The following is a 24,999-nucleotide window of genomic DNA, read 5'->3' as shown; positions in this document are numbered from 1 at the left end:
ATTATCTTCCGTGGAGACAGTTAGCGAATTTATCTTGAGCAAGGATTTAAGACCGTAAAAGAGGGTCGTGTCAGATTCTCCTGTGTTATCGTTGTACATCAGCTTTTTGTTCAGAGTCTTTCTCTCTCTGTCTGCCTGTATCAGTGAATCTTTGATTTGACATGCCTCTCTGTTGGTTTTGTTTAACTGTCCAGAGCGTACCATCATTCTTTCCACCCATCACCTGGATGAGGCTGAAGTTCTCAGTGACCGCATCGCCTTCCTGGAGCGCGGAGGCCTCAAATGCTGTGGTTCGCCCTTCTACCTCAAAGACAAGCTGGCTAAGGGCTACAACCTCACCCTCACAAAGAAGGTACATGTGTGTTAGTGTGTCAGTTACTCCAACTAAGTTCTTACTTGAGTTCAACTCTCATAAAAAGTACCAAGGTAGTACTGGAGTACAATACAATGGTATAATATTTATACCAAGATACATTGATATAAACAAGCATTCAACGTTCGGGTGGTAAGAGTTTTTCAATGTTTTTCAAAGAAGTATCTTATTGCTCATCAAGGCAGCATTTATTTGATGAAAAATAGAGTAAAATGTAATACTATGTAATATTTTTTTTCCATTCAAATACTTTTTTCCATTTAAAGACATTTTCAAATGTAATTTATTCCTGTGATGGCAAAGCTGAATTTTCAGCGTCATTACTCCAGTCTCCAGTGTCACATGATCCTTCAGAAATCATTCTAAAGCTGATTTGCTGATCAAGAAACATTTATTATTATTATCAATGTAGGAAAAGTTTTTATTAGCTATATTTTATCTATAATTTTCAATGGCGAATTTTTTATCCACTTTTTTCAGTATTCCTTGATGAATGTAACTTTCAAAAGAACAGCATTTGTTTGAAATAGAAATCTTTCATATCATTAAAAATGTCTTGACTGCCACTTTTGAAAATTGTAAAAAAATGTAAACAATCTTTTGCTGATTAACAGTATTAAGTATTAATTTCTTAAAAAAAAAAAAAAAAACTTTCTGACCCTAAACTTTTGATCATTATTGTATATATTCAATGGAATATAATGAATATTATATTCATATACTATGATATTACTGTGGTAATATGTGTCATTGTGGTGTTCCAGAATTTTTATTTTATAATTTGTCATAATATCAACATGCATTTCTATGTTTTTGGTTCAGGTTCAGACTCCTGATTCAAACGATAAGTTTAACATTGAAGAAGTCAGGGCATTCATTCAATCCTACCTGCCTGACGCTCAGCAGAAGGAGGGAGAGGTGGGCGATTTGGTCTATGCCCTCCCACCGTACACCCCCCAGAATGCAGCTGCGTACCACTCTCTGCTCACCGGTCTGGATCAGAATCTGGACAAGCTTCAGCTGGGCTGCTATGGCATTTCCGACACCACCCTGGAAGAGGTAATTATCAGAAGAAGACCCAGATGCAGGACTGGATTATGGACTCGGCCAGTTCCACTGGGCTTCAGACTGCCTGCTCAGTGACCTTTAAAGCCTCAGGCAGTGCAGCCCAAGACTGCCAAAGGAAGCTGGTTCCATACTAGGTTCCCTGGGATTCTTGGCTCATATAATGCAGGAATCATTATATCATATAATCCAAAATCAGATTCTAAGTAGGGCTGGGAGATATTTAATTATTGAAATGCTATTTGTGTAGGCTACTTATTTTAGTCATCTAATGCAGGGTTTCCCAACCTGACAGTCATGGCTACCAGCTGGGGTTGCAGAGGCTTTTAGTTCACTTTCGTTTATCTTCGAAATGGAGATTTTTTTTTTTTTTATATTCCCTCAGAATTTTTGTCCAACTTGTGTGTCTGCCTGTTCACACCAAGAACGATAACTATAAAGATTATAAAGACGCTATTGCTCTAGTTAACGTCCTTGGTGTAAAAAGGCTTTAAATTATGACAAAATGTTTATATTTGTTTGAACTTTGCATTTAAAGATGAATTTTCATGCTTTTCAATATTCCCAAATCACAAATTGCCATCATTTTCTACACATTCACACTGGGAAATAAACGCTGTAGGGTTTACACATCATTTGGAAATTTGACAAATAATTACCAGTAACTAGCAAGTAACACATTGAATTTAACATGAGATTTTGAATTTGAAAGCTGAAAATTCTACCACAATTGTACCCAGATAATCATTTTATTTACACAAAAATATATTTTTGAGCAATCTAATACTTACATTTCAATCAAAGTGCATATTATTTATGAAGGATTGGGGATTGTAGAACATGTCAAGTAAAATATGGTTAACATATTATGTAAAAAAAAAAGGGGGGGGGGTGTGTTAGTAACCACCCCAATAATGTTATCCTAACAAAACCATAGGAAAACATGATACAACCCTGTCCAAGTGCACTCATAAAGACACTGTGCTTTCTCAGGTGTTCCTGCAGTTGACTCGAGACGACTTAGAGCCTAAAGAAAGTGAAACCTGGTCTGTGTCAGAGTCTGTGATAGCAAATGACATTTTTGACTCAAGAGACAGCATTCCTGACGATCTCAACAGCACGTACCTTGGAGAGAAAGCCAGTAAGTAGGCTCTTAGGACTAGTTTTGCAGCAGTTTGTGGAATATTAGTTCCATGACCTGTACTTTCCCAATTACCCCTTGAAAGCTTTGAAAAAGCTCATCTTTAGACTTTGCCTGGATTGAAGAGATGAGATGATTGCATCTGTCTCATGTGGCACACTCTCTTCTTCTCTCTTCTAGGCCTCACTGGGACCTCGGCCGTGCGTGGGTTCGCTTTGACCGTGCAGCGGGTGATGGCCATGTTGCTGAAACGCGTGCATCACTCCAGGAGGGACTGGAAGGGGCTCTTCTCCCAGGTGTTGTTGCCTGTACTCTTTGTAATTGCTGCCATGGGCCTGGGCTCCATCAAGAGTGATCTTCAGCACTTTCCTAAGATTGTGCTCTCTCCTGCTCTGTACCACGTTGATGAACAGTATAGCTTCTTCAGGTTAGACTCACTTTTTCAAAACAGTCAAAATTTTGGAAATATGGGTACTGCCGAAATACAGACATTTTAATTTGTTTTAATAATCTATTCATTTACATCTTTGCATTTTGCAGACACTTTTATCCAAAGTGACTTACATTGCACGCATTGCATTCATGGTATACATTTAATCAGTCCATGCATTCTCTGGAAATCAAACCTATGACCTTGTTTGTTTCATATTTTGATGATCTACTTAAAAGAAGGTTGATAATATTGTTACACTTAATGTATTGTCATCTGGTCATTATTGAAAATATAAGTGCAAGAAGTAAAACACAGTAAAATGTAGCATCCGGCAGATTATCAGGCAATTTGTCTTTAGAGTTTTTTATTACTAAATGAACACAAGGAAATAATTACATGTAATCATTTTTATTTATGCAAAATACACAATAAACTGCAGTATATACCTCCATATACTTGATATTTTACTACAACTTTTCAAAGCATATAAAATGCCTCACCAAGTCTTGTGTGAACATTTTTGAGTGATGATGCTAACTAATTGTTCATTGAATGATACAAAAAACAGATTCTAAATAACTGATTATCTGCAATATTTTGAATTCCTTACTGCTAATGAGGTTTATGACAGAGATGCTTTTAAAATACCTCTCATTATTACGGGTCACTTGCACAAAACTAGCTAATTGCCACATTTTGCTGATGAACTAATGGCCAAAAAAAGCACATAGAACCAATATTTCTAATGTTGTTTATTTTTTGTCACCATCAAAGTAATAAGAAATATAGTGTAATTTCACCCAGTCTTAAACATTGCCATTGCATGTTCTCTCCTCAGCAATCAGAATCCCGCCGCCAACAGTCTTGTAGATTCCATGATGTCGCATCCAGGAATTGACCACGTCTGCACGAGAGACCCCACAGATTCGTAAGTAATCATCCATATGTCTTAGTGACCCAGCACTCTGAGCTCAGTAATCAGACTGCAGGCCGCTCTAAGCCATGAGTGATTACATATCACAGCATCAGCTCACCTAGGCACTGCAAATGGCTTTCATTTTTGCCGGCTATGATTTCAGCCCTTCTGATCTTCGCAGGTCTGTTCCTAAGCTCTGGTCGCCATCTCTTTTGCTAAGCCCTGGGACTCTGATACTCTGTCTGCTTGTATCAGTAGGTCTTCTCGTGTTCCTGGTCAATTTCATCACACTAATGTGCCACTTTTAGTTTTCTATCACTGTTTTTTATCACGCTATTTTCCCATCTTGGCTCATCTTACTCTTTTTCCTCACTCTGTAACTCAATCACAAACACTCTCTTGCTTTCGTGTTCACTGTTTTTCTATTTCTCTCTTTTACCCACACATCTGAAAGCTCTGCCTTTTGTAATTCCATTGTAAGAGCTTATAATAATGCTCCTGTATATGGGTGTAAATCTCACAGAAGAACCTCTCTGCACATATTTTTGTGAAATTCACCCAGGGATAATTTGCATTTCTCATGCATTTCGTGTTTATAGGACCGATTTTTTCACTGATACCTTCCAAATAATCATCACACTGTTCCTGCACGTAGAATATTGTATTCTTCTTCTTTTTGCTACAAGAAAACATTTTTTTTTACAGGGTTTGCAAAGAGAGACATACTGCAGCAAGCGGGACCTGGATCTCCAGAGGCAACAGCTCTGCTACATTTACCACCTGCAAGTGTAGCGACCAAGTGCAGGTGGGTCAAACAGAGCATAACCATCATAACACAAACAACATGATCACATATCCTCAATGATGTGCATCTCTCAGCGTTTAAATATTGATAAAGATCATTAGTGTTTCGATAGCGTGAAGGAGATTGTTGATCACAGCAGGGTTGCGCACCCTTCAGAATTGATTTCAGAATGCATTTTAAATTCAATTCCTGACTTTGAGGCAACAACGAGGCAACAAACACAATGTAGAATGAAAATTGTAATTTAAGCAAGTAGAAACATGAAATGTTTAATAATTATAAATCATATGATATAATGAATAATGTTATGTAAAAATAATGATTTTTCTGTTTAATTTACACATAAACATTATCATTAGCAAAACATATGTTATTTACATAATATATTTTTATTAATAATTCATGTTCGAAATGCCACCTTGTATTTAATTTGAGTTAATCATAAAAAAAAGCTTTGGTGCACATGTTGTGGTTCTCCATGGTTGTTTTTTCAAGGTTTTCAGTTTAGTTTAACTTAATTTAGGGAAATATGTCAACTGAGGAAAAATAATTACGTATTATGGAGTAAATAGGCCTTATTAGTCAAGTTAAGGATGTAATATATAATGTTTTGTCACCAAATTTGTGTTAATCTTGTGTCTGTACTACTTGTCATTTAAAGGGGACCTATTATGCCCCTTTTTACAAGATGTAAAATAAGTCTCTGATGTCCCCAGAGCGTTTATGTGAAGTTTTAGCTCAGAATACTCCACAGATAAATGTTTATAGCTTGTTAAAATGGCCACTTTTAGAGTATGAGCCAAAATGCGCTGATTTTGAGTATGTTGCTTTAAATGCAAATGAGCTGTTGCTCCCGGAGAAGAGGGTGGAGCTTCAAGAGCTCAAGCTCCGGCATTAGCAGTGCTAGCCTTTGCAAATAAACATTACACTATTAATACAAGCCTGTTATCTTTACAGAAAACATACTCTGTTTCAAAGTCTGTCATCTGATTATACTGTGCATTATAAATTTGCGTTTATGAATTACACAGACAGGGAGCACGGCGGGATAAAAATAACAACATAGCTGGTCTCATGCTATCACAAACTTTATAAGCCCCACTTCTGATTATGAGCTCAACAACTTCAAGCGATCAACTCACATTGCTTTCATATGCAGCTTTTAACTACCACATTCCCAGTGTTGGGAGTAACGGCGTTTAAGTATAACGGCGTTACTAACGGCGTTATTTTTTCATTAACGGAGTAATCTAATTAATTACTTTTCCCATCGTTGCAACGCCGTTATCGTTACTGAGAATGTAAAGTGGCGCGTTACTACAATTTGGTTGAATAAAGCGCGAGGAGGTGTCAGGCTTTGGCTACACATCAGCTGCCTGGAGAGAGCAGTGGTGGGGATGATGACACCGTTGCAAATGCGATGATGATTGGCTGGGTGGGCGGATGCCCTGCTCACGCTCTCTCATTGCAAGCTCTTACTACCACTAAACACACAAGACCGCGACAATGGCGACGAGCCAGGGAAATTCAAAGGTAGCGTTTTCTAACTGTAAGTACCGGCACTACTTCTCACTCATGGAAATTAAAGGCAAGAATGTGTATGTAACATGCACGCTATGCCCAGGGGAAAAAAAACGTTATCCACGTCTGCATCAAGTAACTCAAATCTAATGAAGCACCTTACATCAACCCATGCGAATATGACACTTGTTGCTGCTGCAGCTGCTAACCCAAGTCCAAATGTAGAATATTATTATTATTAAATGTAGAATGTGTGAATATTTTATTTTCAATATTTAATTTTGTTACTTTACGGAATATTTAAGAGTAGGATAGTGTTCTGTTGTTTACATTTGTGTGTCTTAATTTTGCACTTGAATTTTATTTTCAATATTTATTTTCTATATGGTTTTATTTCTATGCATCATATGACAGGCTGCAATCTGTTGAGTTAAAATAAATACCAAATGCTCTAAAATACTGTATATAGTGTTTTTATTCTTCAATCAGTTAATATAAACGTTAAAGATGTTATAGAACGTAACAGCGTTATAGAACATAAAAAATAACGCCACAGTTACTTTGCTGAGTAACTAATTACTTTTACAGTGTGGCAACTGAGTTACTAACTCAATTACTTTTTGGGAGAAGTAATTTGTAACTGTAACTAATTACTTTTTTAAAGTAAGATGACCAACACTGCACATTCCTATTCACGATCATTCTGGCAGCACGTGAAGGCAGCATCAGTGAAAACAGGCAGAGACAATAGCTTTAGCAATTAGCCAAGAAGCACTTTCAGAAAGGCAATTTGGAAAACAAACACATGATACTTACTTTTTCTGGAACTGACGTTCACGCACGAAACGTTGGTATTGATTCCTAAACATTTAGGCGGACCGCAGCTTCTCACTGTGTTTATGCTGATAGGGCAGAGAGCGTCACAAATGGGTGGGAGACTGCTGGAGAGACTGCTTATGATTTATTGGTTTTATAAAACAATTAGTTGGTGGTTTTTTAACATTATAGGCTGGTTGTTTTCACACACTGCAGCCACACAAATGTGTTCAAACACCTTATAAAAGTGATTTTTGCACAGCAGGTCCCCTTTAAATTCAGCTTCCTGTGGGGCGTGGCCAATTCTACTCTTGAATTGACAGGGATCAAATAGTTAAATCACTCTCTTTTCTCTCCCTTTCAGTCATGTCCTGCAATCAATTTCGAACCACCTCACAAAAGAAATCCATCATCCCAGATTGTCTACAACCTGACAGGCATCAACATAGAGGACTACCTGCTGGCCACTGCCAATGACTTCATCAGAAACAGGTGAATTTTATCACACATAGCATTTCACAGCATTAAACTTATTTCATAAGATATTTCCTTTATGTCACTAGTTCAAAATATGGTGAGGTGGAATATTAAGGAGTTTATGAACCGCTTGTAGGCTTATTAATAATTAAAGAGGAAGCACTTTATCCTGTCTTTATCATGGCATTTCCGACCAGCTGACATTTTCCATCCTAGTCAAATAGCACACAGCATTGGGACGTGCTGCTGGCATGAAAATACTTTTTTACACCTAAAATAGTAAGGCTAGCATTTATTATTCATACATTGCTCTTCCAAAAAATTGTAATATAATACACAGCCCTGCCTCGGTGTGGTGGTGAAAATAGTAATAAAAAAGGCAAATCACAGCTCTTGTAATAAATTGAGTGGAAATTCAATAAAGCATATTACTATTAATAAAACTATTAATTAACAGTATATCAAGGAAAATGTCTTTAGTGTCTGAAAACACTAAATTTATTGTTAAATAAATTGAGATTTAATATGTAAAGAATGTAGGAAATAACATAAATTTGCATGTGCAGTCCAATTATTCTAAAATGCTATTTTTTTTAAAAATCCTATAAACCATGAAGTATAAAACCTAAACAAATGTATAAATGGCATCAAAAAAAAAAAAAGGTTCCAGTAAATGTGTAAACAAGTGAAAAAAAAAAATGTTACACCAGCCAGGAGTTATGAGCCCTAACGTAAGTTGTTTTGTGCTTTGTTTCAGATATGGAGGCTGGGACTTTGGAAAGCCTCTTCCCATTGATCTTAAGATGGACATGTTAGATGTGCCAGCAAACAGAACCCTTAGCAAGGTAATTTGGATGAGTGATATTACATTGCCCCAATGGCAAAGTGGCTCATTGTCCCAACGTAGCAGTTTGTGTAGACACTAACAGGCTATGTTCCAAAACCAAGTAAGCTGCCACGTAGGCAGCATTTTAATGCATCATAATCACCCTCCTGATGTGAAAGCTGTTCCAAAAGGTAGGCAGTATAATTATGTTGCTCTCCAAGATACTTTTTTTTTGGGCAAACTTTTAAGGCAATATTGCATGCATTCTTTATGAAGAATGCAATGTGGAAAAAAAATAAAAACTTTTAAAGATGGCAAATGAAGCAGGAGAAAGAGTTGATTCAGTACCAAAACAATCGATGAGTCTAAGTACAGAACAAATGCATTATTTTACCCTATATTATTTCCCAGCTGTATATTATTATGCCTGTTGAAATACTGAGTTGTTAGTTTTCATGCAGCTTGGTACATTTTAGAACAGAGCCTTTAGAAAGTGATTATAAAGGAATTGTTGTGCATTGTAGTAATATTTGTGTTCACACAGGTTTGGTATAATCCAGAAGGTCACCACACCATGCCTGCTTACCTCAACAGCCTTAACAACTTTATCCTGAGATCCAATCTGCCACCAGAGAAACGACAACAATATGGTTCGTTAAATCTCTCTCTCCAATACTGTATAGTTTTGTAGATTCTTTAAATCTAGATTTAGTAGATTCTAGAATCTAAATCTAGGCTAAAACACTGCTATTCAAAATTTTGGAGGCAGTAATGTAATTTTTTAAAGAAATAATACATTCAAGAAAGATTCATTAAATTGATAAAGTATTTATGTTTAAAATGATTTCTATTTCAAATAAATGTTGTTCTTTTGAACTTTCTAGTCATCAAAGAATCCTCGAAATAAAAATATGACAAAATGTATTGCGGTTTCCACAAAATATTGTGCAGCACAACTGTTTTCAACACTGATAGTAAGGACAAGTGTTTTTGAGCGCCAAATCAGCATCTTAGTAGGACTGAAGACTGGTGTAATGGCTTCTAAAAATTCAGCTTTCCCATTACAGGAATAAATTACATTTTAAAATAATTTAAATAAAATATAATTATTTTAATTTGTAATAATATTTATCAATATTACTGTTTTTACTTTATTGTTAATCAAATAAATGCAGCCTAGGTGAGCATAAAGGACTTCTTTTAAAAACATTTAAAAAATCTTACCTACCCCAAACATTGAAATAGTAGGGTATATCTAATACTTTTCACATTGTATAACAGATGAAATGTGTTAGGTTAGCTTGAGTTAATGTGCACTTAGACTTGCATATCTAAAGTTTTGACTTGCTGTGTAAGGTCTAATCCACTTAGCAGCTTATTCTGAGTAAGAGCCGCCCACTTAGGCAGGAGGAGACCTTCTAACTGACTACAAAGAACACAGCTAGGTTCTTCTTGTCTTCATGTATCAATAATTACTGTTTATATAAAAATATGTTTTTTGCAATAGTCTGAAATATAATTCTTGCCCTCTGAGACTGAAAATAATGTAATACCACTACCCTTAGACAGAGGGCAGTGCGTCTTTTCTGTCTCCCACCATGAGGCAGAGCGCTCTGAATGCTAATTAGAGGTGCTGAGAACTGAAATGAAGGAATAGAGCTGGTCTTATTTCAACACTGCCAGACTGGCCCAGTGGCTGAGATTCACTGTCCGCCTCCAGGCAAGATTAATGCAATCCCACCAGTCAATAATGGAAAGGGGGGGATGCATTCATTCAAATGTAGCCGGTGAAGTCATTCAGGGCAAAACAGAGCATAAATTCAGAAAAGGTTCATGGGAGGAGCAGATTGCCAGTCACGTGTTTGCTGGGCAAGTGTATATTTTCTCATGTGCTAAAATCTCTCTTTATAGCCATCTCCATATCCAGCCACCCTTACCCTGGACAAGTGCAAGACGAGGATGTCATGTAAGAGCACACACACACACACACACACACACACATATCCATGCATGCTCGCACGTCCTTCTGTCTGGCAGCTAAAGCAGATAAAGTACTCTGTGGGACCAAATACAGACTGAGCATATTAGTACGGCCGGTACAAAATCACAGACCCAGTGGTGGGGAAAAGAAAGCAATCAGCCAAATGATGGGCTTTAGATAAGATATGCAAACATTGCTGTGACATTTTCATTCTAGTGGAGCACTTGAACTAATGTAATTTGACTCCTGTATTTACTCCTCTTTGATTTTTTTCCTGAGCTTGGCTTATTGATTACTAACCCAATATAATGTGTGTTTACTCTGAAGGTGGTTCGGAGGTTAATTGATTCAACGTCGCCACCCAAACATGCCTGTATTTTGAACACTGTGGGCAATTTCAACCGTGCCTAAATTTGAAAGACATGCTCTGTAAAATGAGCGCAATTGTTTCATTCTCGCAGCTGGGATGAGTCTGGCTTGACGCCTGCTACTTAGGCCTGAGAAAGGGATTTCTTGAGAAGGGAAACAACATGTAGAGAAGGCAGGAAAAGGAAGAAGAATTGGTTGGCTACTCAAGAAAGCCCCTGAGAGTAGCTGAAAAGAGCAGAAAGTAATGCATTCGTATACCAGACACCTATATCAAAGTCCCTTTAAGGCAAGTCGAGCACTTGGTGGCCATATTGGTAACAGCCTCAGGCAACTGTTTCAAGTACTGCAGCAGGAATGAGTCCTGAAACCCAGAATCGAGTTGGAATTTTGAAACTTTCAGGGTTAAATGGCTGAAATAAGGTCTGAGGTTAACCCAAGCTCAAAATATTTTCACGTTTTATTCTACAACATGTATACATCAGTAAAACCCCCCTCATGATTTTTTTAAGCTTATACGTGTCTTGAAAAAGGCGGTTGCTAACAATTGGCTGAATGAGACTACAGAGATCGTTGGAGAAATTAATCGCCCTTATGCAGAACAGAAAAACTCATCCACTTTTACTGGCTTGTTCTATTTTTACTGCAAACTCTCAAACCTTCTCCCAGCTTGTAGATTTTGAATAAAAATTTGTTAGAAACTTAGTGTTGGTGACATTGAAGACATTTAACCGTTTACTTCTACCAGTTGTTTTAGGCTTCAAAATGTATAGAAGTTGTGTTCATTGTGAAGATGATACTAATGAACCAAACATGTAAGAATCATAAACTTTTATTGGTTACAGAGCTTATTTTCTGCACTAATCCAAAAGCCTTTGGAAGCTAATTGGCATTTTTTTTTTCAAGGGAACCTTTCTACAAAACTACGTCATCCCTGCAGCACTCTATTGAATCTACTTCAAAATCTTAAAAGATTATGTTTCAGTAACATAATGAGTGATTTCTAACCTTGTCTCATAGCTGATGAAATCTGATTGTTTGATGGTAGCCATATGTTTGAATTATACATTTGTTGTTATCTTAGTTAGGACCAAAACGATCTCAAGTGATTTAACTGTAGTTTAGCGCCATTTTATCATGAGGTTTGTCATTTTTATAGCACCAGCAACTGCCTGGAATAGTTTTATGTAATAAAATAACCTATTGTTTTCAGGAATTATAGCTAAAATAGGTCAAGTCCAACAGTCTTTATTGGCATCAGATGGTCGCGTTGGATTCAAAGTAATGATGAGTGCTACAATATGTGCAAGTCAATCTAACAAGGCTGCAAAACAAAGTTCCAAAATTGTCTAGAAAAGTCTGAAGCTGTAGAGAACCAGTACTATATAGTTAGCTTATGCTTTGACGTCACTGATCAATCAACTGAGACCTACTTATCTGAATATATAAAGTGATCTTTGCTTTTTTGTTCAGGCTCAACACTCTGTGGTATGGGTCTTCTGTCTTTCCCTGAGATCAGTTCGTTCTTATTTGTCCTCCATTCTCAGTATTTTTTTTGGAGGCACAGTTATTGAGAGCAGAGATGGGATGCAGAGGGGCAGCATTAAAGACAAAAGCTCGGCTGGTGTCTGGTAGAAGGAGAAGTGTCCTGCTGAGACTGAACTCTTGATCGTCTCTGACTCTGTCTTACACAATTCTCACAGATAGAGAGATCTTAACTCTTACGGCTTTCATCTTTTCTCCTCACTGTGTCTGGTGCCGCTGTAAGTGCATTGAGCTTGACTGAAGAACAGTGTTAAACTCATGTGAGAGACTTTGAGTGCAGTTTGTATTGTAAGGGTAAGACAGCATGACATGCATTTAAAATGTCTCTCACTGCACTTGACCGCTGCCGCAGAATATATCATGCTCTGCTGGTGTGTGCATTAAGTGTACAGATATGTACCAGTTTACTTTATTATTACACACTTCAGGTCTTAATGTGAACAATTTATTGGTGCATGTAATAAATACACTACCGTTCAAAAGTTTAACGTCAGTAAGATTTGTTCTTTTAAAAAAAATTAATTAATACTTTTATTCAGCATAGGCAATTAATAAAAAGTAACAGAAAATATGTTTTATTTAAATAAATTATGTTCTTTTGAGCTTTGTATTCATCAATGGCATGAAAACACACACACACACACACACATCAAATAAATGCAACCTTGATGAGCATAAAATACTTAATTTAACAAAATTAAAAAATAATATTACTGACCCTTTACTTTCTTTTCTTCTCCACAAGGGTGGGCGGTTTGGTCAGCATCCTGGTTGCTCTCTGTGTCCTCACTGGCTACTCCATCATGACTGCAAGCTTTGTCATCTATGAGGTTCAGGAACATCACACTGGCTCCAAGAGGCTCCAGCAGATCTCTGGCATCAGCGAACCTTTCTACTGGACCATCAACTTTTTCTTTGATATGGTACTTCAGTATTAGTTGATACATTTCAACCTTTGGGATCTATTGTATTGTTTTGAAAAAAAATCCAAAAACCATGAACAAGTAATTACAACCCAGAACATGAAATACCCTTTTTGAGTTCTAAGATTAATGCAAATTCAATTATATAATATATTTAATATTAATAATATCCAAAAGAGTATTGCATGGCGCTATCAACGCCAAGGTTTTGATTACCAGGGAAGGCAAGAACTAATTCCTTGAATGCAATGTATGTTGCATTGGATAAAAGCATTTGCCAAGTGCATAAATGTAAATTAATGAAAGTGTTTACCATACATATTACATAAAACTGTTTGTATTTATGAGGTCTTTTCTATGTCATTTCAGGCTCTTTACATGGTTCCCGTGGTCCTCTCAGTGGCGATGATAGCAGCGTTCCAGCTCCCAGCATTCACAGAAAGGCAGAACCTCGGCGCGGTCACACTTCTGCTGGTGCTATTTGGGTCAGCATACATTAGAGTGTCTTTACCACCAGAGATTTTCCTGTCACAAGACAAGTCTCATTAGAACGTCTCAGAGCTGACAGGTCCTCAAGGCACTAGAGCTTCATGAATGTATTATTCAGCAAATGCTACACGTCGCAGCATTGGCAAAAGGGGAAGTTTTAGTTAATGCGTCGTCTTTCAGGTAAACACTGGGCTCTCTGCTAGAAAGAGAAGAGCTGCTCGAAGCTTTCCTGCAAGGCCTGGGCTCTGAAGAAGCGATTTCACACACTCCGTTACTCAGTTAATTGCATTGTGGAGAGCAGTGAGGCCACTCACAGTCAGTCTTTAGGCTTCAGAGCTCCAGGCTGCTTGGGAGGCCCTTCATTGTGTGAAGTCAGCAATCTGGCCCGCATTCATCTGCCTGTGAGCTCACCGGTTCTTGGCCCATAAATAACCACACATCACAGCGATCCGACCACTTTCCCTTCAACATGCTTAATTGCTTTTGTTTAGCTGAGCGGTGTGGACTTTCCAGCACTAACAATACACGCACACAGGCCAGGGAATGTGCACATATACACACACACACGGTACCTCCTCGGTTTAAACACATCCTCTTCCTTGACCCTGCCACCCCAATCACCAAGAGTAATGAATAAAAAAGCAGATCATTCTGGGCAACTGAAGAGGAGAGAGAATGCTTCACGAAGAGAAAATAGATGAACTCATTTATATTCTCTCTATCTTTGCTAAACTCAAAGCAGAAGTCTTACTGTGGCTCTTTTGTCTTCCTCTATGTTGTAATTCTGCTCTTTAGATGTGTCTTTGAAGCTTGCCACTTACCACATGGTTTCTTTTCAGATTCTCCACCTTCCCTTGGATGTATCTTCTGTCTGCGTTATTCAAGGATACAGAGATGGCCTTTATCGGTTATGTTTGCATCAATCTCTTCATCAGTGTCAACACCATCATCTCCACATCCATTATTTACTTCCTTGGTCAGCTCAACCAGAATGACCAGGTGAGAGAAGAGTCAGAGGGACTTTAACATAACCATGCCACATTTTGCCCCAAATTAAAAAGCAATTAGTAAATTAGCAAAAAGAAAAAAAATCTTATAAACTGGTTTCAGTTTCTTTTGGAGAAAAAAAATAAAATTTTATATATATATATATATATATATATAATTTTTTTTTTTTTTTTTTTTTGCAAAAGAAACAAACCAGTTTCTAAGATTTTAAATTTTTTTTTACAAAGTGTCACACGTTCCTTCAGAAATCATGCTGATTTGCACAAGAAGAAACTTTTCTTATTATCTATGTTGAAAACTGTTGTGCTGCTCAGTATTTTTGTAGAAAGCATGATACATTTTTTTCATCATTCTTTGATGAATATTAAGTTCAAAAGAACATTTATTTTTAAATAGAAATATTTAGCTACTGTTTTGACTGTCACTTGATCAACTTAATGCATCCTTATTGAATAAAACTTAAAATTTAATAAAAAAAACTTACTGACCCCAAACTTTTGTATAATGTAATATATAATATAATATACATTTTAGTAGACCTGAGCAGCTTTGCACATCATTCTTCCTTCTCTAACTTGCTTTCACTGTCCATTTCAGAGCATCCAGAATGTGTACCGTACCATGAGCAACATATTCCTAGTCTTCCCTCAGTTCAGCTTTGGTAATGGGTTGATGGAGTTGACACGGGTTGACATGCAGGTGCAGATCTTGAGCGCTTTCGGAGTGGACGCCTACAAGAACCCCTTCAGCATGGATGTTCTGGGCTGGATGTACATCTCCATGTTCCTGCAGGGTTTCATCTGCTTCATGCTTCGTCTGCTACTTAACAAGACGCTCCTTCGCAAAGTCAGGTATACCTGAGGCTCTGGCACTATGGATTCAAACTGGCTGGCACAGAGCTACTTTTTAAACTTTTACTTTGTAGTGCAGTGTACAATTTTTACATTTGTTATGCATTTGTGTATTTCTTCATAGATGGTTAGTCTGCTGGAAGAAGAGCGTTATTCAGAGCTATAGCCCCAATGAAGATGAAGATGTGGTGGCTGAACGTCTGCGTGTGGACCGTGGCGATGCGAATGCCGATATTCTGCAGGTCAGCCATCTGACTAAGGTGTACCAAAACCTGAACAAGAGGGTACAGGCGGTGAAGAGGCTGTCTGTGGGCATCCCAGCTGGCCAGGTCTGTGCTATTTTCATAGTAATATTTATTATGAGAGCGTTTACATGCACAAGAAAATTACAGTATTAAATTAAACATAAATTGCCATTCGCAACCCATTTTACTTCCTTAATATGAAGTACACACTACCAATCAAAAGTTTGGAATAGTAACAATTTTTAAATGCTTGGTGAGCATAAGTCTCATAAGTCTGCTTAATATTTTTGAGGAAATCGTGATATATTACCTTTCAAAAGTTTGGGATAAGCAAGAAAATAAATTAATACTTTTATTCAGCAGGGATGCATTAAATTGTTTAAAAGTGACAGTAAGGGCATTTGTAATGTTATAAAAGATTTCTATTTAAAATAAATGCTGTTCTTTTAAACTTTTCAAAATCAACAAATCCTGAAAAAAATATACCATGGTTTCCACAAAAATAAAAAGCAGCAAAAACTGTTTTTATAAGTATCATTATTAATAGTAGAGCACCAAGTATAATGGATAATAACTGGGCACCAATTGATCATGTGACACTGAAGACTGGAGTTATGGCTGTTGACAATTGCATTGCCATCACAGGAATAAATTATATTTTAAAATATATCAAAATATTAAACATTTAGACTTTAACTTTGTAATAGTATTTTTTACTGTAGTTTTGACAATTTTTTATCAAATAAATGCAACCTTGGTGAGCATAAGAGACTTTGAAAAAAAAAAACTTTTTCTCAGTAGTGTGTTTCCAATTATCAACATAAACTGATAATTGTGTGCATTGAGGATTGATTGGATTGTGAAAAGTTGGTGTTCCATATTAATATTAGGATTTATAATACTTAAAAAATGTGTATCAAGAAAGTACTTTCGGTAAATTCAAACAGTAAAGGAAATGGCCAAATCAATAATAATTTAACCACAATGTGTTATTTATCTGAAAATGTGCATGTAGATGTGGTCACCGAGGGGAAATGCAGCTATATTCCCAGAAAGTCTTGTTCAAGGCACTTGGCATATGCTGTGCTTCATTATATTTCAGTTCTGAATGGTTTTTCATACACGATTTATTGAGCTCTTAAGAATAATCAATGACAGCAAAACATTCAATGTAAATGAATGGGAGGTCAATATCTTCCTTAGTGCTTTGGATTGCTGGGAGTCAATGGTGCAGGAAAGACCACTACCTTCAAGATGCTGACGGGAGACATTAGCCCTACTGATGGCTCTGCCAAGATCCGTGACATTGACGGGTACCTTTTGTTTTCCCCTCTAAAAACTTGATCGGTTACTTTAACTGTTGCTCACCATCTTTTTCTAATGCACTCAGACTCTTTTACTAGACATTTGTGATTGTTCATTGCATGCTCATAAATCTCCCTGGCCTGTGTCCTCAGGAGAATGGTTGACATCATAGACTGCAGGAGAGAGGGCATAAACATTGGTTACTGCCCCCAGGTGGACGCACTGGATGACCTCCTGACTGGAGAAGAACATCTCTATTTTTACGCCCGCATCAGGGGCATCTCCAAGAGGGAGACTGACCGGGTAAGGTCACAGCTATATCAATGTCTGTTTCGTTCTGGCCAAGGCCAGTTTCTTATCAAAGTGACCTACAAAAGTGTATTTTTGATCAAATAAATGCAGCCATGGTTAGCATGAGACACAGTTTAATTGTTTAGGACAAACAAGGGACTCATGAACAACTAAAAAAACACAGCTTTGGATCGTTCAGGTAACAACACAGTATTAAGAATCAATTTGAACGGGGTCATTTTTATAAATTCAACTTATTTTCTCTTGTAGAATATATGTAAACATCTTTTATGTGAACTATCTTATTCAGGTCAGTACTAAATACACAATAACATGCATTTTGTATGATCCCTCTTATTTTGGTAAAATAATTAACATTTTGCAGATTCTGAAAGGTGTATGTAAAGTTTTGACTTCAACTGTATATAAGCAAATTAAATTGAAAGTAAAAGTCATGCATGCACAAGTTTAAAGGCAGTCAACGGTCAGTTAGTAAGCACTTGCTAAGAACTTACTGAGTGAGTACTTTGCCAATATTATAGAGAGACTGACATCATTACATTTTGACATCAACTTGATTGATTTGGAAATTTTGGTACTTTTGACATCCCTTATTATGTGCAACTACATTAAATGTATGCTGCTAATAGAGTTTGATGATTTGAAATGAGAGGCAAGAGATGAAACAGACAGCTATCTGTTAAATCATGTCAGAACCCATTTTGCATCTGTTTTTCGTCAAATGGTACTCTAACCTGATAACGTCTTTCCACACATGTAAAAATGTCAGGAAATGGAGGTTTAACAGTCATTTTGAAAGGACCAGCATATATTTTGATTGAGATGCTGCTGTTACAACCAGGCTTTTTTACTCTTAACTAACTTCACCGTTTTTTTATTGACCATCCTGGAAATCCCTGCTGGACTTCTCCGTAAGATACGAATAGATCTTAGTTTACTATATAGTTATACTCTCCTCCACATTGATTAATGAAGAAGCTAATTAATCTTGCATTCTCTCAGGATTATTGGTAAAAAGCACTTCTGCAAAACTTGCCTTTGGCTGCAGATTTGAACTCTTTATCAGTTTTCCTAAAGATTAAAACACTGGTCTGAGGGAATATAGCTTGCATAAAGAGTTGCTATGTCATATTAGCAACTTATTATGAATATTGATTTCAAGTTGAAATTGTGTTTTTATGAAACAAAACATTCACGGTGTGTAACAGTGAATCATAGCTTGATTGCTTTTATAAAGCAGCAGCAATGTCAATATGAGAAAAGACACCAAGGTTCAATAAATAGGTAAATGTGTGGAATAAATGAGCTTCTAAATCAAATTTTAGAGTCAAAGACATCCATTTTTGTAATGCAGAACCGGCTGTGCTGTACTCAACAGCTAAATCACTGAAGATATATAGGGGAACTGTTGAGAAGATAAATCACATTGGTTTAGGTCTATTTTCTCTGTATTGCATCCACACAATAGTCTGATCAAGAAGCCTTATGTTTGAACCGAATATATCAACTCCATTATGATCAGAGACTGTGACACACATTTATGACGTTATGAACACATGGCTCAAACACGCACATACCTCTCTGTCAAGCTCTAACTTAATTCAGGTTTGTCTCTGCTGATACTTGGTTAACCTGCAGAAAAAGAATCTCAAATATTGCATATAAACTTTTACAGTCTTAGAACCTTCTCAAAGGTGAGTCATCCACAGAAATCCCAGAAGTCCCTTTGTAGATCAAAATTAATATGCTTTATGAAGTACATGGTTTCATCTAATGTGAAAACTGTAAATTCTTGGCATTCAGATTTTAATGTTGTCATCTTTTCTAAAATCTTTGTAAAAATTATTTTATTGTTATTTATTTATTTATTAATATTAATTAATTATTTTTTTTATTTTTATTATTAATTTGTTAATTATTATTATTATTTTTGTTAAGTCTACCAGGGGGTGGGTTCTAAATTTGTACAGCTGCTTTTATTTTATTCTACTGTTCCCAGAAGAAAACTCAATAAACAGTTGTTAACAAAAAAAAAAAAGAAAAAAAAGATGCTTAATGAAGATTGCCACCTACAGTATTTGATTACAGTTTTTACATTTTTATGAATTCATTGTTTACTCAACCTCATGTTGTTTTAAACCTACAGCATATGACTTTCATTCTGCCAAGGAAATGCTTTGAAGAATGTTCATGCTGCTTTTGTTTATAGAGTGAAAGTGGATGGTGACCAAGGGCAAGATTTTCAGGAAATAATTTGTTCTGTTTCTCACATATAGCTATTACGATTAGCTTCAGAAGACTTTAAGAACATTAATAGTAATATTTAAGTCATATTTGGCTACTTTTGTGCTGCTGTTTTCCCTTCTGGAGCTTGACAGTCTCTGGTTACCATCCACTTTCATTGTAAGAAAGAGAGCTGCTTGAACATACTACAAAATTTGTCCTTTTGCATTATGTTAATAGAAAGAAAGTCATACAGGTTTGAAATTACATAACGATGAGTAAACTATAGCAGAATATCCATGTTTTGCTGAACTAACCTGTTAAATCTTTCAGAAAGGTTAATATAAAGTGAAACTTTGTCATATATGAAGTAAAACCGGCACCCTGTAATGATGATGTTACCCTTGTATAAAAAGGGCAGGAAAGGAATTGACTTAACAATCTATGAATACCATCAGTCATCTTTTGGCTACCAAGGCTTTGCGTTAAAGCTGCTGAAACTCTGAAATGGCTTTTGCGGTTTGGCCCATTAACTTGGATTAGAGGATTTAGAGGAAACGGCTGGTAAATTTTGATGTCCTGAGGGAAGCGTGCAGTACAGTGCTGACCCAAAAAGATGATCTGTAGGTGCATATAACCCCTATTACACAGAGAGTTCTTTATGGTTTCTTGCAGGTTTATGAGAAGCTATTTAAATTCATAGAATGCCTACTTGGATCCTTTGATGTATGAATCCAATTAGTTAAATGAATGCAGAAACCATGACATGCTCTGTGTGGGGTCAAATGTCAACAGGCATTTAATCAAAACATTATTCAAAGTGACTCATTATGATGTCAAGACCACACAGTTCATGTGTTAGAACAACTTGTTAAGCCTTTTTGGGGACAATTATTGCTTTGTTAATCAAATAAATTGCAGGGAAATTATGACGGAATTATAAGTGTGGAACCTGCTTTAAAATAAGGCTTGATTTGGGGGTTGAATATAATTGTGATTTTTCAGATTAAAAATTGTAATTTACAATGGCTTGGTTTGCTGCGCTTGTTTATAATAATAATAATAATTATTATTATTATTAGCAAAAGAAGATATTAGCAAAAAAATCGCTGTAAAAAATATAATATTTCACATTAGAAAATGTAAAGATCTGCTTTCTTATTAACATGCAGTCTTCTCTCTCCAGGTTGTGAACTATCTGTTGAAAAAGTTGGAGCTGAATTACCATAGACACAACACAAGTGAGAGCTACAGTTGCGGAACTCGCCGGAAGCTGTCGACAGCCTTGGCCCTGATCGGAAACCCTCAGATCCTTCTCCTGGTGAGCAAAAAATTCACATTATCCTGCCAGGCTGAGACTAGTTAATGTTTAGTAAATTATACAGCTACACTATAAATCACTGTATTGCATGTTATCCTGAGCTTGCTCTGAGGGGGTTGAATGGGTAAAATGTTGCACACTTGTTACAAACACCTCTGAAATGCGTTGGTGTGCTGTTTGGCCAAAGTCTCAGCATATGAGTTATTCTGACTTAAAATTTTGGCTCGGTGCATTGCACGATTGCATTAACCTGGAGAGTGTGTGGGTTTTGCATTAGGTTTTTCTTTAGTTCTGTTAGCACAGAGAAACATCCCACATGTTTCTTACTGTACATGTCTCCTCTAACCTCTCAGGATGAACCCAGCTCTGGAATGGACCCACGTTCCAAACGCCACCTTTGGAAGATCATCTCTGAGCAAGTGATGGGCAAATGTGCTGTGGTCCTGACATCACACAGGTAATGATCGTTCCTGACTCACGCTGCATCGGCTCCTCCAAAAAAATAGGTGGTAGCAATGATGCATTAAGGCAAAATTTAGTCTTGAAAACCAGAGGGACATTTTTTGTGAATTGTTAATAATTTTGTAAATTAAATTAATAATTATTAGGCAGCTAAATATTTTAATGTACTGTATACAGACCTATTTGCACTGAGAAAAATATTAAGCATAATTTTATTTAGACAGTAACTGGTCTTTATATTGTCACTGTACTAAGGAACAGTCTTTTAGATGTTAGATATATGCATTGAAAAAATATCTTTCAAATTCTATTCAAATGCATTTGTATTTCACAAAACTGTATGAAGATTAAACATTACATATTATAACAAATGCAGAATTTGTATTTTATCTTATTGAATTAAATATCTTTAAGTATATACAGTATATGTATGTATTATATAATAGTAAATAGTAGTATATATAAACAGATTATCTTTAACCATTGTTTTAACATTAACAAACAAAATTTAGTAAATGTAAATGTTATGTGTGTATACAGTGTATATATATATATATATATATACATACACTGTATACACACACACACACATATAAATGCATGTATGTATTTTTATGTATTTAACAGCCCTAGAATTTTTAGTACTTTTTTTTTTTCTTTATAGTGGGCTTCTGTATTAATTTATCTGTAGGAACTAGATACAATGAAAGTTTAAGACAAACTTTATTTACTGGCTTTACTAAGCATTGCCTGAAACTGTAAATAGATTTGAAAAAGATTTGAAGTTTGAAGACAGTGATTATATTATATACTAAGACACTATGTATATCTTATTATTTTTGTAATATGTATGTATGGTGTGTTTCTACAGAAAGTTTTTGTCAGTTTTTATGGGTTTTTAGAAAGATGAACGGAGAGTTTCAGCAATATGTATTTGTGTCCTACAGCATGGAGGAGTGTGAGGCTCTTTGCACCCGTCTGGCTATAATGGTAAAAGGACAGTTCAGATGTCTCGGATCTCTACAGCACATCAAAAACAGGTCAGTGGTTTATCTTTCTGTATCCTGTGTTTCCTCCTACCAATTATTTTCCATGGTTCTCTCACGTCTCCTTTTGTTTTCCACGCTTATTGTTGCTCTAGAGCCTGATGTCTCCTGCAGACACTTCATAATTTTGTCCCTGGTGATAAAATAATCTCTGTTCATCTGACAGGTTTGGTAAAGGATTCACGGTGAGGATGTACTTAGCTGGAGCCTCCTACGATGTAGATATGATCAGTAACTTCATGCAGCAGAATTTCCCCAGCACGTGCCTTAAGGTGAGAAACCGAGCACTTCATAATGGAAGTTCAAGTTATTGAAAAGTACGGTATATTGACTTGACGGCAATATGCCGTATCTCATTTCAAATAGAAATAAGATGTTTACTTAGAAGTCTTGAAGGCGCAGCAGCAAAATTAAAACAGCAGGTGCACGGGTCAGAGTGTGGAAATGGTCATAAAAATTTGATTATGCCTGTTTTTTTGGGATACTTACATTATTAGTAGTAAATCTAATAAGAAAATCTTACAAATTTATGATGTGAGCACTTAAAGTGGATTTTAAAAGTTAACATTGTCCATGTTCTGTTCATAAAGGATCATCACTCAAATATGGTGGAGTACCACGTGCCTGTTGCTCCCGGTGGTGTGGCTTCAATCTTTGGTCTGTTGGAGTCCAACAAGGCAGTACTGCAAATCAAACACTTCTCAGTCAGCCAGACCACTTTGGATGAGGTAAGATACATAAGATGTTTTTGGTCTTTATTTATTTACCCTCATGCTGTTGTTCTGTGGAACACAAAGGGAGATCTATTTGTTTGAAGAATTTTCACACAGCTCTTTTCCATACAACTACAGTTCAGAGTGATTTATCAAGCTTTAACAGACACATAAAAGTAGTCCTTACACTATATTGTATACCAGTATTGAAGTCAATGTGCGGGGAACAGACCGAAATACAAATTAAAGAGTAAACAAGTGAGTAGTTCTTGTATGTTTAGTGGCCAGGAAGCAAAGGTGGAAGTGGAAAGAAATGAAAAGAGACACAGGTGGTGATGTAGTGACTAAACGATTGTCTTGACTTGTCTCCTTAGGTTTTCATTAACTTTGCCATGGGGAAGACGGACACAGACGAACAGGAAGTCACTGAAGGAACGGACATTGACAGTCTAGACTCGTACAATGCTTTGGACTGATGAAACACTTGCACATTATGGGATTTAATTAACCTCAATAAGATATTAATTTAATACACAGGAAATCTTTTACAGGCTATATCTTACTTAGGTGTTGTGATTTTTATGGAAGACAAAACAAATCTATTTTGTATTGAATAATGAAGTCGCCAAATACCTTATGGATAATTATTGAGGATTTATATGAATAATTATGTGTTAATTAACTCTTTCTGCTCTTCCAAACTTGGGTTCAAATATTGCTCAACATTAAAGGCACTTCTTATGGAAGTTTGTTGCTATTTGTATCACCTTAAAAGGGTTAATATGCAGAAAGTTTACATAGTTTGATGCAATCCATTAGTCTTTCATTTGTCATCAAACAACTCTGCTGCTTATCAAAGAAAATTAAGTTATTTATTTACTAAATTGTTTGAAATTTTATTAGCTCTACCGGATATATATATGTGTATATATATATTAATCAAAACATAAATAATTTACACGAACAGCCATCAATGTGGTACTCAATACAGAGTTAAATATGTATGCAGAGTGAAGAGTCCATCCTCTTAAACTGCTAGCTGCATCATTGCAGCTCTTGTCTAGGGTTGATATAAATCACAAAGACCTTTTTGGCTCCAAGATATAAATGATTCTTCAATGTCTGCACATCTTCACTCTCATTAATATTTTCTCTGAAGGCACATCTCTTGTGCAAGAATGTACTAAATATTTCATCGGCCCTTTCCTTTGTCTGCTTCAAGGCACAGTTCCTCTTTTAATTTTACATTAAAGCTATTTTTCACATGCAGTTGTTGAGCATTTGTCTTATTGAATGTAGTGCAACTGGTTCTTTATGTCATGAGTTGAGGTATGCAATTGCTTTGCATAGAAGATGTAGCGCTGTGGAAATGATGAACTATCCAGGCATATTTCAGGCATGTTCTGTTTTTTCCCTTTATATAGATATACTTTACCTGTGTTCCTTTATATTTATATATATATATATATATATATATATATATATATATAGAACCCCCTCACACAATAGCATTTAAAAAGCTAAATATCTCCATTACATTTTACAGACAAATTTTAAAAGTAAATTTACATAAAATATCTTCCGGAGTGAAATAGGTATAGGGTTAGAAACTGTACTTGAATTATAGCCTACAGTAAGTAAATTACAATGGAAATCATAAAAATCACTATTGTAGTATTGCAACATAAATCAATCACACCCATGGTAGTTAACTCTGATAATTGAAAATGATCATGCTTTTATAAAATATTATTTTATTTGTTAACAAATTTCCCATTTATTTTAAAATCACTTAAATAATAAATTATGCAATTATGTATTAACCCATATATTCAC

The 24,999-nt window shown here is 36.0% G+C and overlaps 1 protein-coding gene across 1 annotated transcript in view; it reads left to right on the top strand.

Annotated features, from left to right (window-relative positions):
* The window catches only part of LOC306877311 (glucosylceramide transporter ABCA12-like), a 43,491-nt gene extending 19,058 nt beyond the window's left edge, over positions 1–24,433 (top strand). Inside the window, exons 23-45 of the mRNA XM_079429012.1 lie at positions 195–352; positions 1,196–1,432; positions 2,432–2,579; positions 2,760–3,006; positions 3,851–3,940; positions 4,634–4,733; positions 7,435–7,562; positions 8,305–8,392; positions 8,918–9,023; positions 10,285–10,339; positions 13,011–13,188; positions 13,558–13,673; positions 14,517–14,676; positions 15,283–15,536; positions 15,661–15,865; positions 16,985–17,094; positions 17,239–17,389; positions 20,808–20,942; positions 21,296–21,399; positions 22,352–22,444; positions 22,617–22,722; positions 23,041–23,178; positions 23,538–24,433. Coding sequence (XP_079285138.1) covers positions 195–352; positions 1,196–1,432; positions 2,432–2,579; positions 2,760–3,006; positions 3,851–3,940; positions 4,634–4,733; positions 7,435–7,562; positions 8,305–8,392; positions 8,918–9,023; positions 10,285–10,339; positions 13,011–13,188; positions 13,558–13,673; positions 14,517–14,676; positions 15,283–15,536; positions 15,661–15,865; positions 16,985–17,094; positions 17,239–17,389; positions 20,808–20,942; positions 21,296–21,399; positions 22,352–22,444; positions 22,617–22,722; positions 23,041–23,178; positions 23,538–23,639 — 3,209 coding nt within the window. The 3' untranslated portion in view covers positions 23,640–24,433. The remainder of the gene's footprint in view (positions 1–194; positions 353–1,195; positions 1,433–2,431; positions 2,580–2,759; positions 3,007–3,850; positions 3,941–4,633; positions 4,734–7,434; positions 7,563–8,304; positions 8,393–8,917; positions 9,024–10,284; positions 10,340–13,010; positions 13,189–13,557; positions 13,674–14,516; positions 14,677–15,282; positions 15,537–15,660; positions 15,866–16,984; positions 17,095–17,238; positions 17,390–20,807; positions 20,943–21,295; positions 21,400–22,351; positions 22,445–22,616; positions 22,723–23,040; positions 23,179–23,537) is intronic.
* Positions 24,434–24,999: the final 566 nt, after the last annotated feature.

This window comes from Barbus barbus (assembly GCF_936440315.1).
Source record: "Barbus barbus genome assembly, chromosome: 11".
NCBI classification, from domain to species: Eukaryota; Metazoa; Chordata; class Actinopteri; order Cypriniformes; family Cyprinidae; genus Barbus; species Barbus barbus.
This window is presented reverse-complemented; position numbering and strand designations above follow the sequence as displayed.